The sequence below is a fragment of the Rhinopithecus roxellana genome, chromosome 21, assembly GCF_007565055.1.
Source record: "Rhinopithecus roxellana isolate Shanxi Qingling chromosome 21, ASM756505v1, whole genome shotgun sequence".
Taxonomy (NCBI): Eukaryota; Metazoa; Chordata; class Mammalia; order Primates; family Cercopithecidae; genus Rhinopithecus; species Rhinopithecus roxellana.
Genome location: NC_044569.1, coordinates 63,186,894 through 63,205,753, shown reverse-complemented (window position 1 = coordinate 63,205,753; position 18,860 = coordinate 63,186,894). Strand labels below are relative to the sequence as shown.

At 45.4% G+C, this 18,860-nt stretch overlaps 1 protein-coding gene across 1 annotated transcript in view; it reads right to left on the bottom strand.

Annotated features, from left to right (window-relative positions):
* Nucleotides 1-2,374: 2,374 nt before the first annotated feature.
* The window catches only part of LOC104673019 (O-acyltransferase like protein), a 76,610-nt gene continuing 60,124 nt past the window's right edge, over nucleotides 2,375-18,860 (bottom strand). Inside the window, 6 exon segments of the mRNA XM_030925826.1 lie at nucleotides 2,375-2,497; nucleotides 2,852-2,994; nucleotides 9,143-9,329; nucleotides 12,547-12,624; nucleotides 12,626-12,680; nucleotides 14,971-15,084. Of these exon segments, the coding sequence (XP_030781686.1) occupies nucleotides 2,375-2,497; nucleotides 2,852-2,994; nucleotides 9,143-9,329; nucleotides 12,547-12,624; nucleotides 12,626-12,680; nucleotides 14,971-15,084 (700 nt within the window).

Below are 18,860 nucleotides of genomic sequence, written 5' to 3'. Positions count from 1 at the left end.
CATTCTCCTGTCTCAGCCTCCCGGGTAGCTGGGACTACAGGCGCCGCCACGTCGCCCGGCTAGTTTTTTGTAGTTTTTTTTAGTAGAGATGGGGTTTCACCGTGTTAGCCAGGATGGTCTCGATCTCCTGACCTCGTGATCCGCCCGTCTCGGCCTCCCAAAGTGCTGGGATTACAGGCTTGAGCCACCGCGCCCGGCCTTGGCTGGTTTCTTACGGCATGCCTGTTGAGCCTTGGCGCCCCACTCTCTCAGGCTTCCGCAGCAGAGGGACCAGACCTCAGGGAGCTGAGGCTTGTCCCCTGTGGCTGGCTGGCAAAGCCAAGGTTAGCTGTCCATGGCCATCACAGTGTTTGAAACGTTCAGCCCTCCCCCCCCCCCCCCACTTCGGTCATCTTTGCAAACGCACTGGACAGCAAAGAGCATCCCCTGATGTGGCGCATTCCACGCTAACAAGGACCCTGTAGCCTGTGGTTGTTAATACTTTAATGATTAAGTAAACAAATAACTTTATTATAAGCGATGGAATGGACTTAATTAATTCGTAAGGGTAGACAGCTAATGTGAAATTATACACCTAGAAAAAACACACACCTGAGAACCGGGATCCCAGCTTCTCTATTTGGCCTTGTGAGTCTCTCCTCATCTCTAGGTCTCATCGCTGGAAACTGAGGGGGTTGGGCTAGAAGCCACAGGCTGAGGTCTCTTCCTTCTCTGTTAGTTTTTGTTGGGGCCTTATCTTGGTGCACAGGGATATCCATCTATCTAGGGCTGCTGTGACAAAGTACCAAAAACTGAGTGGCTTGAAACAACAGACATGAATTATCTCACAGTTCTGGAGGCCAGAAATCCAAAATCGAGGTGTCCCATGGGGCCATGCTGTCTTGGGCAGCTCCAGGGCAGATTCTGTCCTTACCTCCCCTGGCTTCTGGGGTTTGCCTTGGTGTTCCTGGGTTTGCATGTGACTGTCTTCTCCCTGGGTCTTCACATCGTCTTCCCTGTGTGCATGCCTGTCTCCGTGACCAAACTTCTGATTATTATAAGGACACCAGTCATATTGGATTAGAGTCTCCATCCCCAGTGACTTCATTGGACTTCATTACCTCCGTAAAGACCCTGGCTCAGGCCGGGCGCGGTGGCTCAAGCCTGTAATCCCAGCACTTTGGGAGGCTGAGACGGGTGGATCACGAAGGTCAGGAGATCGAGACCATCCTGGCTAACACGGCGAAACCTCGTCTCTACTAAAAAAAAAAAAAATACAAAAAGCTAGCCCGGCGAGGTGGCAGGCGCCTGTAGTCCCAGCTACTCGGGAGGCTGGAGAATGGCGTAAACCCGGGAGGCGGAGCTTGCAGTGAGCTGAGATCCGGCCATTGCACTCCAGCCTGGGTGACAGAGCGAGACTCCGTCTCAAAAAAAAAAAAAAAAAAAAAACAAGGCCCTGGCTCCAAATAATGCCACATCCTGAGGCACTGGGAGTTAGGACTTCAACAGATCTTTTGCGGGAGGGGATACAATTCAGTCCAAAACAGGGACTATGGTGAAGAATAGGTGATATTTGAAAGGCCCTATAATGACAGACCCATGAAGTATGCATGCTAGCGGGTCACACCACTGAGGTTCTACGATGAAGTTACAAGTCTGCAAAGATGCCATAATAGCATATTGACAGTTATGTCATGGGAAAGTACATATTGCAATTTTACAGAGAAAAGTGAAGAGCATAACCCAAATGAGCTTCATAACCCAAATTACATTAAATTCATATTTAGGGCCGGGCGCAGTGTCTCATGCCTGTAATCCCAGCACTTTGGGAGGCCGAGGTGAGCGGATCATCTGAGGTCTAAAGTTTGAGATCAGCCTGACCAAGATGGAGAAACCCCGTCTCTACTAAAAATACAAAATTAGGCGGGCGTGGTGGCGCATGCCTGTAATCCCAGCTACTCAGGAAGGCTGAGTCAGGAGAATCGCCTGAATTCCGGGGGGCGGAGGTTGCAGTGAGCTGAGATCGCTCCATTGCACTCCAGCCTGGGCAACAAAAAAAAAAGCGAAACTCCATCTCAAAAAAAAAATTCATATTTAATCATTTCCTGTGATAATTAATATAGACAATCAAATACAGATTAAACCAAAAAGAAATCCAGGGTTTTTTTTTTGCTAAAATGGTACAACAAGTTTATTATTGTGCTACTAAAAATTTATAGAACATCATTAAGCACTAAGAACTCTTTCACATATTAAATACAAAGAACATGTATATATTAAACTTTCACAAAATGAGATTCACACCCCTTCTTAGGAACGCAAGCATTCATTGCAGAAACAAGGCCACCTCATTTTGCTCGTCATTACCAATAAGGTCCATCCATTCTTTTGTGTTTTAACCAGAACATTCATGGCCCAGCAGGCACTGCTTCAGTTCCTGACATGGTTTCTCAATGAACAGCGTCAGGGCGAGCCCAGTGGCGAAGGTCAGCACACAGTGTCCAGAGAAAAGATAGAACTGGAGACAAAGTGGGCAGGGTGAACACAGTTTTACTCTGGGATTCCTATTGTGTTCAGATCTAAAGTGTACCATCCTAGCTCTATGAAATGTATCTGTAGGACAATCAGTGCTAGATATTAAAAATAAAATAAATAAAATAAAAGATATTATCCTGTGCTGAAGCCCTCCCTCTTTCTCCCACAAATAAAGCAAATAACAATGAAGCTCTTAGAAAAAAAAAAAAAAAGCCTTCCATAAAAAAAAAAAAAAGCCTTCCATAAAAGCAAATAGGTTGCCTTGTTGCTCAAGAAGAGAACAAGCTATGGTACCATAACATACCATAACAGAAGTAGGAGCTGCGTGCTAACTCACCATGTTTGTGTCAGTGTAGTGAATCAGTGTTTCCTGAAAGCCATTGTAAAGGATGATCAGAATCGGATGCACCAAGTAGCAAGCATAACTGATGCTGGACAGGAAACTCCAGATGTCCCAAGAAAGCACACGGTTCACCAGACCTGGAGGGAACAAGCACTGAGGCATGAAGCCACAGCCTGTCTCTGGGCCAGTGAAGATGCCCCATTGTCCCATTGATGCTCCCGTTGCATTCTGCACCTAAGTCTGTGAACTTTTCCTAAGAAAGTCTTTATGCATTATAATTTTAAGACAATGTACCAAACCAAAAACCACCTTTCCATTGCAAGAATTATGATAACACAAGAGAGATACATGGTTTCAGCCCCTGAGCATAAAACATTCCATGTATAAAACAAGGTATACATTCCTCATACTCACCTGGGTTCTGGATCAAGATATAGCCACAGGGGGAACTTGGGATAAGGCATTTAACATTGCCAGGCCTCCAACTCTTCATCTGTCAGTGAGAGCCTTGCATTTGATCACCCTTTAGGTGCCTTGCAGGATAAATATTCTGTAACTTGATATATATTCTAGAACTGTGTTGTCCCAGGCAATAGCCCCTAGCCACTTGTGGCTATTTAACTTAATTAAAATTAGATACAATGATAACTTCCTTTCTGAATAGGACTTATCGCTAACCTTATTTGGAATAAGGGTCTTTGCAGATGTCATTAAGATAAGGAACCAGAGATGAAATCATCCTGGATTAGGGTAGACCCTTACCCAGTGACAAATGTCCTTATAAGAGACAGAAAAGGAGTCACAAAAGCAGAGAAGAGATGCAAGGAAGAGAACCATGTTGGCTGGGCGCGGTGGCTCAAGCCTGTAATCCCAGCACTTTGGGAGGCCGAGACGGGCGGATCACGAGGTCAGGAGATCGAGACCATCCTGGCTAACACGGTGAAACCCCGTCTCTACTAAAAAATACAAAAAACTAGCCGGGCGACGTGGCGGGCGCCTGTAGTCCCAGCTACTCGGGAGGCTGAGGCAGGAGAACGGCCTAAACCCAGGAGGCGGAGCTTGCAGTGAGCTGAGATCCGGCCCCTGCACTCCAGCCTGGGCGGCAGAGTGAGACTCTGTCTCAAAAAAAAAAAAAAAAAAAAAAAAAAGAGAACCATGTGATGACGAAGACAGAGACTGGAGTGAAGAGTCCACGAGCCAAGGAATGCCAAGGCTTGCCAGCAGCTACCAGAGGCTAGGAGAGGGGATGGGACAGATTCTCCCCCAGAAAATCCAGAGGGAACCAATCCTGCTGACACTTGGATTTTGAACAGCTAGCCTCCAGAACTGTAAGAGAATAAATTTCTGTTGTTTTAAGCCACAGAAATAAAACGTAACTTTTGTTGCTCCTCTGCCTCCTCCTCATTTAAAGTGCTCAGTAGTGCATCACAATTTGCTCATGATAAATCTTTGGAGCCATCCTAGACTCCTTTCATTCCAGACTCCATAGAGTGCTTCCAAAAATGTGTCTCAAATCAGACCACTGCTCCTCACCTCCATGGCTAACACCCTCATGAATCTTCCATCACCTCCTGTGTGGGCCTCCGTGGGAGCTTCCCGGTGGATCTGTGGGTCTCTGCTCTTGTTCTTGCCACCCTATAGTCCCCATACCACATCCAGAGTAATCTTTTAAAATCACATATCAGGGAGAAATGGGGAAGGGGGAGATATTGATCAAAGAGTACAAAGTTTCAGTTAAACTGTTGGAGTAAGTTTTAGTGATCTATTGCACTGCATAGTGACCACAGTTAATAATAATGTACTGGGTATTTTTCAGTGGCTAAAAGAAAAGATTCTTAACATTCTCACCACAAAAAAAGAGATAACTTGGCGAAGTGATGCATATGTTAATTAACTTGATTTCATCTTTCTACTATGTATACACATACCAAAACATCACGTTGTACTCCATAAATACATACAGTTATTATTTGTCAAATTGAAAATAAATTTTACGCCGGGCGCGGTGGCTCAAGCCTGTAATCCCAGCACTTTGGGAGGCCGAGACGGGTGGATCACGAGGGCAGGAGATCGAGACCATCCTGGCTAACACCGTGAAACCCCGTCTCTACTAAAAAATACAAAAAACTAGCCGGGCGAGGTGGCGGGCGCCTATAGTCCCAGCTACTCGGGAGGCTGAGGCAGGAGAATGGCATAAACCTGGGAGGCAGAGCTTGCAGTGAGCTGAGATCCGGCCACTGCACTCCAGCCTGGGTGATAGAGCGAGACTCCGTCTCAAAAAAAAAAAAAAAAAAAAAAAAAAAAAAAAAAAAAAAAAAAAAAAAAAGAAAATAAATTTTACAAATCCACAAATCAAATCATGGGCTATGATCTGTATGTTTACATTCCCCCAAAATTCATATGTTGAGATCCTAATCCCCAAGGCGATAGTATTAAGAGGTGGAGTCTTTGGAGAGGCAATTAGTTCACAAGGGCTGGGCCTTCAGGAATGGGATTAGTATTCTTATAAAAGTGACCCCAGAGAGACCACTCTACCCTTCCACCATGTGAGGACACATCTAGAAAGTTCCATCTAAGAACCAGAAAGCAGGCCTTCCCCAAACACTAAATCTGCTGGTGCCTTGATCTTAGATCTCCCAGCTCCAGAACTGTGAGATATAAATTTCTGTTGTTTTTAAGCCACCTCATTTATGGGATTTTTGTTAAAGCAGCTGAAATGGACTAAGACTTCATGTGACATGGCATTTAAAATAAAATCCAAACTCTTCCCACTGGCCTTGAAAGCTCTGCCTAACCTGGGTCCTACCTTCCTCTCTGAGTTCCCTTCCCACCTCTCTCTCCCCCTTGACCCTTGATTCCTATCTCACTGGTCATTTTGCTCTTCCTCCAAGTCACTAAGCTCGTTCCAGTCTGGACACCTCTGCCTTCACATTCCATCTGCCCAGAATGCTTTCGTACCACATCTATGCAAATGTACCCCTAGTCCAGTTAGTTACCCACGAATCCCTGCTTTATCTTTATTTACTGTATTTTAACTTCCCCCGACCCCACTGTAATCTCTCACAAGGGCGGGATTTTTCTTGTCTATTGCTGTATCCCCAGATTCTAGAACAGTACCTGGCATAGAATAAGCATTCAAGAAGTATTTTATGTAATTAAGTGAAAAAACACAGATAGACTTACAGACAAAAGACACATTTCCCCCAAGTGAAGGCTATAAAGGTAAACCACAATTTCACAGTAGAAAAAAACCAAGTAATTGTAGAAAAATGAAGTCAGCAAAGAACCCAGGCTCACGCAGATAAGCCAGACACAAAAGAATGCACCCTAAAGCAAATAATACCATGTTCGTTACGAGCCACAAGTGATTCCAGCAACTATTCATCATATCATATTAATGTTGCTAATGTGAATTTTATTGGCTTTATAGTTTTATGATTACTTCATAAATTTGCTTTGGCTTTCTGAATGCATGTGCTATAAACATAAAATTTTGTATCTAGGTTTATGTTTGTTCATGTTTAGGCAAAATTGGAACAAAAATAAGAGCATATAGTCAGGGTAACTTGAATCTATGTACCCAGAGGAAAAAAATGTATTGAATAAGAAAGAATACAAATAATTTGGGCCAACACCAAGAAGCCAAAAGAATTCTTATTTCTTTGGAATAGACCCACATATACTTAAGTTTGAGGACGAAAACGGTAGGTGACAGACCACCACTGAAGGACTTTAGCTGAGGGAGTAATATGGTCAGATGACTCTGGCAGCTCAACAGAAGACAACTTTGAGCATAACAAGACCAGCATGGTCCACATTGCTACCAAGCAAAGATGGTTAAAGATTCACTGAATCATCAAGATCCCTTCTAGTCCTGAGAATCTCAACTGAACATTTCTTCTTAATCAAACTTCTTATTTTTTTTTTCTAAAGGTCATCAGCTAGAAACTTTTTTTTTTTTTTTTTTTTTTTTTTTGGAGATAGGGTCTCACTCTGTTGCCTAGGATAGAGTGCAGTGGCACGATCTCAGCTCACTGCAACCTCCGCCTCCCAGGTTCAAGCAATCCTCCTGCCTCAACATCCCAAGGAGCTGAGATTACAAACGCGTGCTGCCATGCCCAGTTAATTTTTGTATTTTTAGTAGAGACGGGGTTTTGCCTTGTTGCCCAGGCTGGTCTTGAAACCCCAGGCCCAAGCAATCTACCCGCCTCGGCCCCTCAAAGTGCTGGGATTACAGGTGTGAGCCAGGTAGACACATATTTTCCAAAAATGTATTTAAGCTATCACCTCCTACATTCACCTACTAATCAATCTTGATATCTTATAGATAGTTTTGGAGATACAAATCTAGGATATCAGGTGCCCCTACAGTTGTGGATTGGCGAATGACAGCACACTTTTGAATGATAAATTGTTCAAGAATAAGTAAACTGGCTTGCTCATCACCTGGGTGACGAGATCGTACCCTTTCTGAGACTAATGACGGAGAGCATTGACTTGTTCCGCTGTAATAATGCTGCTGCAGGCTGGGCGTGGAGGCTCACGTCTGTAATCCCAGCACTTTGGAAGGCCGAAGCAGGTGGATCACAAGGTCATGAGTTCGAGACCAGCCTGGCTAACATGGCAAAACCCCATCTCTACTGAAAATACAAAAATTAGCTGGGCGTGGTGGCAGGGACCTGTAATCCCAGCTAATCAGGAGGCTGAGGCAGGAGAATCGCTTGAACCCGGGAGGTGGAGGTTTCTGTGAGCTGAGATCGTGCCATTACACTCCAGCCTAGGTGACAAGAGCAAGAGTCCGTCTCAAAAATAATAATAATAATAATAATGCAAATTTGTTTAATCTTCTAACTTAACCTAAGTCATTGCTCTCTAATATCATTTATGTTTGCCAGTTATTTTTGATAAACAGCAGCACTTCTCACAGTAGAGAGGAATACTGTGATGTTTGCAACATTAGAAATGACCTGTGCCAGGCCACGGGGAGCAGTTGTTTATGAGGCTCTATGACAGCACAGGGACATGATCATGGGGTGAGGCGGCAAGGTTGTGATAATGTATCCCAGAATTTCCCATAAATGCAAATACATCCGTCAGAGAGAACGCAGTCCATTTCCTCTTTAATATCACTTTTCCATATAAGGGAAAGCTTTTAAAATTAAAATATTAAAGAGCATCGCTATATTAAAATACTTCTAACATTTAGGAACCGTTTTAATTAACATCCGGGAGAAGTGCATCCGGGATCATTTAGGCATGAAGAGCACTGACTTTGGACTTGGTGCTGAGACCTGGGTTCATTTTCTAGTTCAACCACTCACCAGCTGTGGGACTTTCACTGTGTCGCTTTCTCTCCAGACACAGTTGTTCTCATTGCTAATTATAGGTCTTCTCCCAGGGGTGTGGTCAGTGCTACTGGGGATCTGGGTGATGTTTCCCACAAGGTCTAGTATACACCATGTGCCCAGTCAGCTGGAATTGGTTATCACGCCACTCTGTTTCTCTTTCAATCATTATTTCCCACCACCTACCTTTGCTGAAGCTGACTGGCATGGGTTTACAGGCTAAGTTTAAACTCCTCCTGATGGGTTATTTCCCTAGAGTATGAAGTGGGTATGCCTCCCCCCAGATCCACTGCTCCTGTTCCAGGGCTTTGGGTAGCTTGAGGCCAGAACCTCTTCTGGGAGCTTCCTGCCAGCCTTGTCCTGTTGTTTGCTGACATCCCAAGCACACAGTTCCTACCTCTCGCCAAATAGAGAGGAGAGGGAGGAAAGCATCAGGTGACTTGGATACACCTTTCTAACCTGGAGAAGATTCTTTTCCATTGAAGCCTTTTATCTGCTTGGCTCTCTGCATGTTGAAAGCCAACTCAGTTATCAAAGGGGATCTTGGCAAGCATTTAGTCTATACCTTCAGAGGGGGAAACAAAGGCTCAAGGTGCTGTGACTGGAAGTCTTACTCCTAAGCACTAATTTTTTATTTTTTCTCATGACATTACTCTGCCTGAATTCACTTTCCAACTTCTAAACTAGCTTCATTGGAGGGGCTGCATCTTTTTCTTTCAGAACCCGCACTTGCGCATACATCCATGTAAAAATCTTATACTTAAATTCTCTATCTTTTCCAAGGATAGAGAGAAATTGATATTTTTGAATCAATATCAGTCATTCATCAACCACCCCAGAAATCAGAAGACCCTCTGGTACACTCCTTGTGTGTTCAGTTTGTCACCTTTAAAGGAACAGGGTGTGAACCCAACAGCAAAGCCCAGAGCCGCTTCCATACCTCCATATCCTCCCTGGCACGCAGAAAGGACCCAGCCCACGGCTGCCGCCCACAGGGTCCAGTGGAGGGCTTGGTAGAGAACTGCAGCTACTGGAAAGGAAGCAGAGGCGTCGTCCACCACGTATGCCAGAGCGGCCACCGCAAATAGGGTGGCCAGGGAGCAGCTCCACCCCAGCAGGACCTGCATCTGCAGGGAGAGGAGAGGCGGGGCCCAGCCCTTTTTAGCCATTGTGTAATTCCCTTCTCCTACACAAACGTATTTTTTGGTGTTATTACTGTCACTGAGGTCTTTATTCGCAAACCTCAGTCAGTGCATAGATTTGACTAAAATGGAAGGTTGTAATTTAAAATGGGTGGCCAGGAGATCTTTGTGGTGACAGAGTTCACTGCCTTGACTGTGGGGGCAGGGGTTGCACAAATTTGCACATGGAACAAAATTACCCGGAACCATACAGATGTGCGCAAATGAGTACGTGTAGAGTTGGTGGATCTGAGGTCTATTGTGCCAATATCCATTTTCTGGCTGTGGTCAGGTACCATAGTTATGTCACACGTTGCCTGCTGGGGAGCCGGAGCACACAGCACCTCTCTGTACTAGTTTTGCAACTTTTGGGGCATCTATAATCATTTCAAGATGGAAGTGAAAAGAAAATCAATAAGTAATGTTCTAACCCACTCCTAATCTCCCATTTTGTCCCTTAACCAAATTAAGGCTCCTTGATGGCTTCTGCCTTCACCGTAAATGTGAGGGCCTCAGCGCACAGCCCCGTCCTGGGCAGCAGCCCAGTCAAGTGGAAGGAATGGGAGGATGAGAAGTCTTCAGCTCAAAGAATAGCCCCAAGAGTTAAATCCTGACACCTGACTCAGTTCAAGATCTTGACCTTGCGTCACCTGACTTGACCTTTTTAGACCCAGACCTGTCTCCCAAGTAGCTCTCTTGCTTCTCTGTGCTGTACTCAAGCTGCTGTGATGATGTCTACACTGCACTGAACCAACATCGGATCAGTCCACCGTCTTGTCTCTGAGACCTGCTTAGGTCTCAGGTTCCTGGCTGCGGGAGAGGAAAGGTACATACCCAGGGGCACTCTACTCTTTTAGCCTGGGATCTCCCTCACCCCTTTGCTACTTCCCTGGCCCAAATGGGCCTGCAGTCTCTCAAAATGCATCTTGGGTATCATGTTCTGTTTCTGTACTTGTCTGCTTATCTTTATTACCGTGCATCCTGCCTTATCTCACTCTTGGCAGCTTCCTCCAGCCTAGACCCTGTGTCTTTATTTTCTAGCTTCTAAAGCTTTGAGTTTGGTCTACGCAACTGTTTGCATTGTTTCTCCAGGTTAACTTGGCTTGTGTTTTAGCTCCAGGCTTCCTGGTCCTGACCCTGGCCCTTGAAGTCATTCCCAAATGCTCTCTCTTCATGTTAAGTTTTGCCCTTTGCTGACACACATTTCCCCCTGTGCTCCCATGTAACCTGGACTATGTTGAAGCCTCTCTTTAATGGCACTCTGTTATAATCTACAACTGAATTATACATTTCCTGGAAAATATCGTAACTCCAACCAAAACAAAAAACAAAAAAAATCACATAGCTTCTGTATATTCATTCCTTTCGGTAAAATCTTATCTCCTCTTCCTCCCATGGGCAACACAAGGTTTTCCAAGGACCAGGGTCTCTTCTCTGGAACATCTAGGTAAGGTACCCACAAAGCCTAGGCAAACAAAGGTAGGACCTGGCAGAGGGGTTTGGGGCAGGAGTTGTATCCTAATTCCTGGCCCTTCTTCCATTGAGAAGAAAATTCTTTCATTCATTCATGTGTTGAGTACCTTCAGTGAGTCAGGATCTCAGAACCAGATGCTGGTGATTCAGAGGTGAGACAAGTAGTGAACTCCAGGAGCTCACTGTCTATGGGGTGAATAAATGCTTTATCATGCAGTACAAACCAGGGCCCAGGAATGCACAGTGCACAGAGGAACCCAAAAGAAGGACATGGCCTGGCCTGGAGGGATAAGGAAAGACTTTCTGGAGGTGAAAACTCTAGGTGAGCCCTCTAGGCGAAACAGGAGTTAAGTCAGATGAAAGGGAGAGGTAAGTAGGGAGAAGAGAGAAGAGGCAGATTCCAGACAGAGAAGGAGACATGAGCAACTGCACAGATGCCAGGAACAGCTTGTGTGTGTCAGTGGTGGCAGTCAAGGGCACTGTGAGTAGGTTGGTATCACTGACGTGCAAAGGGCAAGGCAGAGAGTGGTGAGAGAGATGACGCTAGAGAGACAGGCAGAGTGATGTCATGGGGACTCTGAAGGCCTCGTTGAACAGATCGAGCCTTATCATGGATGTCAAAGGAAGTCATTGAAAGATTTTGCACTGTTCAAGGGTATAGCCAAGGTGGTGTCTCACATAGATCACCATCTATTTAAGACATTTAACTGAGCATGAAGAGGGAGCATTTGGGAATGACTTCAAGGGCCAGGGTCAAATCTACTCATCAAGAGTAGAGTTGAGATCAATAAGACTGGAGGCAAGGAAACAAGTGACAACATCCAGGCAAGAGATGAGAAAAGCTTTAAGGTCAGTTCAAAAGGCTGAGAGAGGATGGCAGGAGAAACCATCAGCAGGGTGTAGGGAATGATTGACTGACAGCAGTGATCAGTGAGGAGGAGGCATCCGAGATGAACCCAGGTTTCCAGCTTGAGTAATGAGATTGGATGGTGAGCCAGAATGATTGCCCACAAAGGAGCCAGAGAAGAAAATGAGTGTTGGGGTACATCTGGAAAAGCAAAGTAACAGCTTCTTCCCCTCTAGACACCTCATGTCCTGATTCCCAGACACAACCATCAAATCTGACCAAGAATCTTGTGTATAGAAACCATTGAGCGTGTGCTGTTAAAAATCCAACCCAACTCAGTATCCTCTTCCAGAAGAGAGTCTTGCCATTGTAATCTCACTGGGTGGTTTTCTCACATTGGTGGTTTCTTTGGGTCAGTACCAAGGCTCCTACTGATGGGACCACGCTGGGTACCAAATCTGGAGCATCATAAGGAGAGCTCAGTGAAGAAAGCAGAGATTCAAGCTCTGGCAGGAAGATAAAGGCCTTCTTATCTTTAAAAAAAAAAAAAAAAAAAAAATGAAGACGGGGGTCTCAGCATGTTGCCTGAGCTGGTCCTGAACTGGACTCAAGGGATCCTCTTGCCTCAGCCTCCTAAGGTGCTGGGATTACAGGTGTTAACCACTGCACCTGGCCAATTCGTTCTTATTCTTTAGCATGGAGAGACATCAATAACACTCTACAGCACAATACAGTACCCAGCAGGCTGACTCCTTCATCCACAGCTTTGGAAGAGCCTGGCCAGGTGGGCCACACAGTCCCACCCAGACCCATGCCCATAAAGTGAGGCACGGGAAATCATACCTTGGTTCTGAGAATGTTTTCCTGGTTGTTTTGGTGCATGTAAATGCTCAGAAAGAGGCCCACAAGAAATGGCCCTGAATCGGCAGTAGGGCTTTGTGTAGTACTCCACAAAATACAATACAGTAGCCTCTTCACTGAAAAATACAAGGAAATAAGGCAAAATATTATGTTTAATCTGGACATGGCAAAGAAAATCCAAATCCCTGAGATGGCCATTGGGATAATCAGCAAGCCCAAAGGTACATTTAGGGCACACTTGTTCATTTCCTCAGTCATGGTGTGCAAACAGTGACCTCATGGTCCTGTCTCAGCCAAAGCTGTCTTGTTTAGGTTCCAGATTCCCTCAGGCCCCTCCACCACAGATCCCAAGGAAATATGATGAGTGTGTTCATTTTAAATAGCTGTGTCTGGTGGCCAATATGTCAGAATGCTCCTAAAAATGTAGCACCCAGATGTGAACTCAAGGGTCCCAAGGACAGAGACTGTCCTGAGAGAGAAGTGATGAGAGGTCCAGGCCAGGCCTTTAAAAGGATACCAAAAACTATTCTTTGAAGCTGTGTTTTTCAAGGTATGGTCTCTTGACATCAACAGCTGCATCAGGCCAGGCATGGTGGCTCACACATGTAATCCCAGCACTTTGCGAAGCCGAGGCATGAGGATCGCTTGAGCCCAGGAGTTTGAGACCAATCTGGGCAACATAGGGAGACCCCATCTCTACAAAAAAAAAAAAAAAATTAGCCGGGCCTGGTGGCACATGCCTAGAGTCCCAGCTTCTCAGGAGGCTGAAGCAGGAGGTTCGCTTGAGCTCAGGAGGTTGAGGCTGCAGTGAGCTGTGATCATGCCACTGTGCTCCAGCTTGGGTGACAGAGTGAGACTCTGTTGCAATAGAATAAAAAACACACAAACAAAAACAAAACACCTGCATTACCTGAGAACTTATTAGGAACCCAGACACCTTGGCCCCACCCAGACCTACTGGCAGTGGACCAGTAGGTCCACTGTGTGTTAAGAAGCCCTCCAGGTGACCCTGGCCCCCTCAAGGCTGAGAAGCATTGCCTAAACAGTGCCCTTCACAGGAGACGTCCAGGTTATACCCAAGACCATGGAATCATCATCTCTGCATGTGGGACCCAGGGACTAGAAATTTTAAAACTCTCCTGAGCTTCCCAAATGCAGATTGAGAACCCCTGCTCTAAATTTATCACCATTAAAATTATCACCGTTCCCCACTGAAGCTAGACACACTCTCAGCACCTAACTGCTCATGCAGGAACCACTGGAGGAAAGGAAGGTGTTTGAGGACTAGACAGTATGGTTCTTCGACTGTGGCTGCACATTTGAATACCCTGGGATTGCTTACAAAAGTCAGCTGCCTGGGCCCCATGCCCAGAGATTCTGATTCAATTGTTTGGAGGTGGGGCTGGAAGCATCAGTGGATTTAGAAGCTCACAAGTGACTCTAATATATGGCCAGGGTTGGAAAACGCCGGACTAGACATGAGTGAGCCTCCTCCTCAATCACTTGGCCATGGCATGATATGGGAAGGGCATGATAGTCTCCTGGTCAGGAGGCTTGGGATGTCATCATCGATTCATTCATTTATTCTCACATGCCACCCACTCACGGATTCACATGGAGCATTCACATGCCAGGAACCGTTCTGGCCATTTTATTTTGGAAGGTCGGCAAAGGCTGCTCTGAGAAGGTGACATTTGCACAGACACCTGAAAGATGTGAAGGAGAAAGCCCTGCCAAGATCTTAGATTTTAACAGAAGAGTAATTCAGGCTGAACAGCAAGTGCTAAGGCCCCGGGTTGGGGAGGGTGGGGAATGGGGTTCGGGGAGCATGTTTGGTGTGGCTGGTCCAGTGTCAGCAGGTAGGAGGGTGACCAATGAGGCCACTGGAGGAATTCTAGCAGATGACTGATGTGATCTGATTTTCATTTGTGTCACTGCATTGAGAAAAGATTATCAGGTAATCATACCAGTTTTTCCTGTGTCATTGTCATACATGCCTCATTGGGGAGGCGAAAATAGCACTGTGGATTGGCTCCTAGGTTCAAATCACATTGTGCCACCTACTAGTTGTGTGACCTTGAAGAGGTAGGTTCAGTCTCTCCATCCAACAGAGCCACCAAGCAGCAATTGGCTGCTGGAGGAGAAACATAGTAGAGCCACATGGGGGCGCTCCTTTCCTCTGAGAAGCGTTTCAGTGGGCAACGTGAGTTCAGAGAGGACCTACCAGTGTAGGTTGAAAGGTTCAGAAGTTTGGAAGCAAGAAGACAATCAGCTTTCCCATCCAGACCGAAAGTTTCATACTCACTTTTTCCATGAACCAAAGGGCACAGGGTGAGCAGCCTGGCATTCAGCAGCCCTCCCCGAGAAGTCCTGGCCAGAGAGGGGCAGGCTGGGGAACCATGTTACCTGGCTTCTGATGGAGCCACCACAGGAAGTTTATATGCCAATGTGATCAGAGCAGTGGCTGTGAAAGATGCCAAGAACAGCATGGATCCAAGGAGGATGAGGATTTGTGTACTCCTGCAAAGAAGAGAGGACACAGAGAGGAGTGCCCTTCAGTTTCTTACCCACAGATGCACTTCCTGTGGCACAAAAGGTTGGAAATCCTGACTGTCAGAGGAACTTCCTGCTGGACCTGCTTTTGAGAGGCTGATGAGGGGCAGGGAGAGCTGGGCTGGGGCTGGAGGACCTGAGGCAGCCTCAGTCTTGACCATCCATTAGCTGTGCCACACAGGGCAGAGCCTTGAACTTGAGTTTCCTGGTCTAGACAGGAACAGTAATCATATCGTTGCCTGACCACCCTGAGGCTTACCGTGCAGCTCAAAAGGAGACCATGCCTGGGAATGCCCCTTGTCACCTATGAAACACGATATGGATACAAGTGGTGGTGGGTTTGGGAGACAGGACTGTCAAAGACAGGATGGGACACAGGGTGGACCCACTCCAAGCACAGGGGAGAGAGGATCGAGAAGGAGGAGGATGGTATGGTTTGGATCTTTGTCCCTGCCTAAATCTCATGTGGAATTGTAATCCCCAGTGTTGGAAGTGGGGCCTGATAGGAGGTGACTGGATCATGGGGGTGGATTTCCCCCTTGCTGTTCTTGTGATAGTGAGTGAATTCTCATGAGATCTGGTTGTTTAAAAGTACGTAGCACCTCCCCACTTTGCTCTCTTCTTCTTGCTCCCACCATATAAGATGTGCCTGCTTCCCATTCTGCCCTGATTGTAAGTTTCCTGAGGCCTCCCCAGAAGCAGAAGCCTGTACAGCCTGCAGAACCATGAGTCAATTAAACCTCTTTTCTTTATAAATTACCCGGTCTCGGGTAGTTCTTTATAGTAGTGTGAAAATAGACTAATACAGAGTGGGAAACAGGCATGCCTTCAACTGAGGAGCAGAGCCTGAGACAAATGTCTGGGTGCAGGTAGTTCACGTGGGAGTAGGAATAAGGGATAGGGTAGGAGAATAGGGAAGCAGGGAAAAACCAATACCAGGATGTGCTATCAAGGTAGCCAATGCTCAATTCTTCCAGAATGTTCCACAGGGCCTTATGAAATGTACCTTAAAACTGTCCTGTGAGATGAAAGAGAGAAGCATTTTCCTACTGTCTTCTGTCTCACATGGGTTAAGGATGGTCCCACACAAAGTAATTCCTCCACATTTTGGGATCGTGCGTGTATAAAACTAGGATGTTCCCTGAAGCACCCAGAGTGAGGCGCTGTCTGGTTGTACCTGCTCGGAAGTGTGAGGGTTGGGATTTTGAGGATCTACAGTGGTGTGGAACAAATGCCAAACACAGATGCAAGATCATCCAGGCACAGCCTGACCTGGAAAATGCCTTTGACAATGCAATTCTGCTAGTGAAAGTTGCCATGACTGTTCATGAGGAAGGGATGAGATAGATACTATTCAGTTATCACCACAGTGATACAGGGAGAAAATTATTTTCAGCCAGAGTACCAATGTTAGTATAATGTTTGGAAAGAAGGATGAATTCTAGCTCCATGGTGCTATGACTGATTAGTAATGTCTGCTATGAGGGTAGGCAGGTGGTTATGGTAATAATGCTGTATGTATATTTACTGTGACTTCTGCCAGACCCCTTAGCTCTTCGCTCCTTGAATTACTGAGCTCCAGAAAGACCTGATTCCACTGGCATTCCATGGAATGATATTCTCTAAAGGAAGAAAAGCCCTACTTTTATACTTCCCTCCACTTATAAGCTAAATCTTGTTGCATAGTCACAAGCTTGGACAGTGTGGGCTTTCAGCTGAAGGACTGAAATTCACCTTCCACCACAGCCTTTAGGAAAGATGCTGACATTGGGGCCAGGGCTCCTCAGTCATAAGGACACTCACATGGGTTCCCAGGCAAGTCTAGAGTGGGCAGGCATAAGAACTCAGTGTCCTAGGTAAGTGGTAGTCAGGCCATCCAATAAAAACCCATAGCCACCCAAGTAAATATGTGTTTAAGTCCCTGGGGAACTTAAGCCCAGACCCTGGCACCTACTTCCAAGATCAGTATCTCCACCACAGACTTCACAAGTCTCTTCCAGCTAGCACCATGTCAACTAAACTCATACATCTTCCTGACATTGAATATTATGGGCTGAACTATGTCCCCAACAAAGTCCTATCATGAAATCCTAACCCCCAGTAATTCAGAATGTGACTGTATTTGAAGATGGAGTCTTTAAAGCAATAATTAACATTCAATGAGGTCATTGGGGTGGGCCTTAATCCAATATGACTGTGTCCTTAAAAGAAGAGGAAACTTGGAAACAGAAGGAAGAACATGTAAAAACTCAGATGTTTTGTTTTATTATTAATATTCCACTCTGACAACAGTTAAATTGGATGACTAGAGGACTGAATATTGATGTTCCCTCTAAGGAAAGTGATTTATCATTATGATTCAAGAGCGCAAAAGACATTCATGCCCTTTGACCTAGTAATTCCCCTCAAAGATATATATTATTTTTTTTTTTTTTGAGACAGAGTCTCGCTCTGTCGCCCGGGCTGGAGTACAGTGGCCGGATCTCAGCTCACTGCAAGCTCCGCCTCCCGGGTTTACGCCATTCTCCTGCCTCAGCCTCCAGAGTAGCTGGGACTACAGGCGCCCGCCACCTCTCCTGGCTAGATTTTTGTATTTTTTTAGTAGAGACGGGGTTTCACCGTGTTAGCCAGGATGGTCTCGATCTCCTGACCTCGTGATCCTCCCGTCTCGGCCTCCCAAAGTGCTGGGATTACAGGCTTGAGCCACCGCGCCCGGCCTAAAGAAATATCAAAGTTGGAGACAAATCCAGGCACTGATAAATATTTCCATGAAAATATTTATCAAACCATTATTTATAAAAGCATAACATTGGAATAATCCCAGTATTAAACAATAGAAGGTATACATAACTTATATATTTAATTCATGGAATGGAATGTTATGCAGACATTTAAATTATGTTGCTTTAAAAATAAAATAATATAGGGAAATGCGTGTGTCATAAAACTATTGAAAGAAAGATACTAAGGTGTATATACAGAATGCTTTCCTGTGTCAAAAGCTGGGCAGAGCCTGGGCAACATAGCAAGACCTCATCTCTTTAGAGAAGTTAAAAAATTAGCAAAGTGCAGTGGTTCATGCCTGTAAGTCCCAATCACTTGAGAGATTGAGGCAGGAGGGTCGTTTGAGCCCAGGAGTTGGAGGCTGCAGTGAGCTATGATGGCACCACCGCACTATAGCAGCCTGGGTGACAGAGTGAGACTCTCATCTCTTAAAAAAAAAAAAAAAAAAAACTGGGCAGAAAAAATACCAGAAGGATAAGCCCCAAAATATTAGCAGCAAATTCTCCTTCCCTTGACTGACAAAGTGGAACTGGGGTGATTTTCCCCACCCCCCCTTAACTCCTAATGTTTTCCAATGTTTCTCAAATTGAACATATATTTTAACAGAAAAGAACAATAAATTTTTAAAATATGGCATGAATAATCCACAACTATAAGTCTCTCCATGAAATATTGAGGCCTTAAGGTGTTTCTAAAACTAACAAAAATTAAGGTGATAAATATCCAATGTGGGAAAGCTGGTGCAGCGATACATTGCTGAGGGTGTTGTAAATTACTTTACTCTTTCTGGAGAGCAATCTCACAATATGTGACAAGTGCCACAAAATTGTTTCTACCCTTTGACCTAGCAATTCCACTTGGAAGTCTGCCCCCATAGAAGTAACTAAGAGAAAAAGTAGTGTGTTCAAAGGCATGCATTGCAGTGACATTTATAATCATGAAAAATTGGCCACAATCTA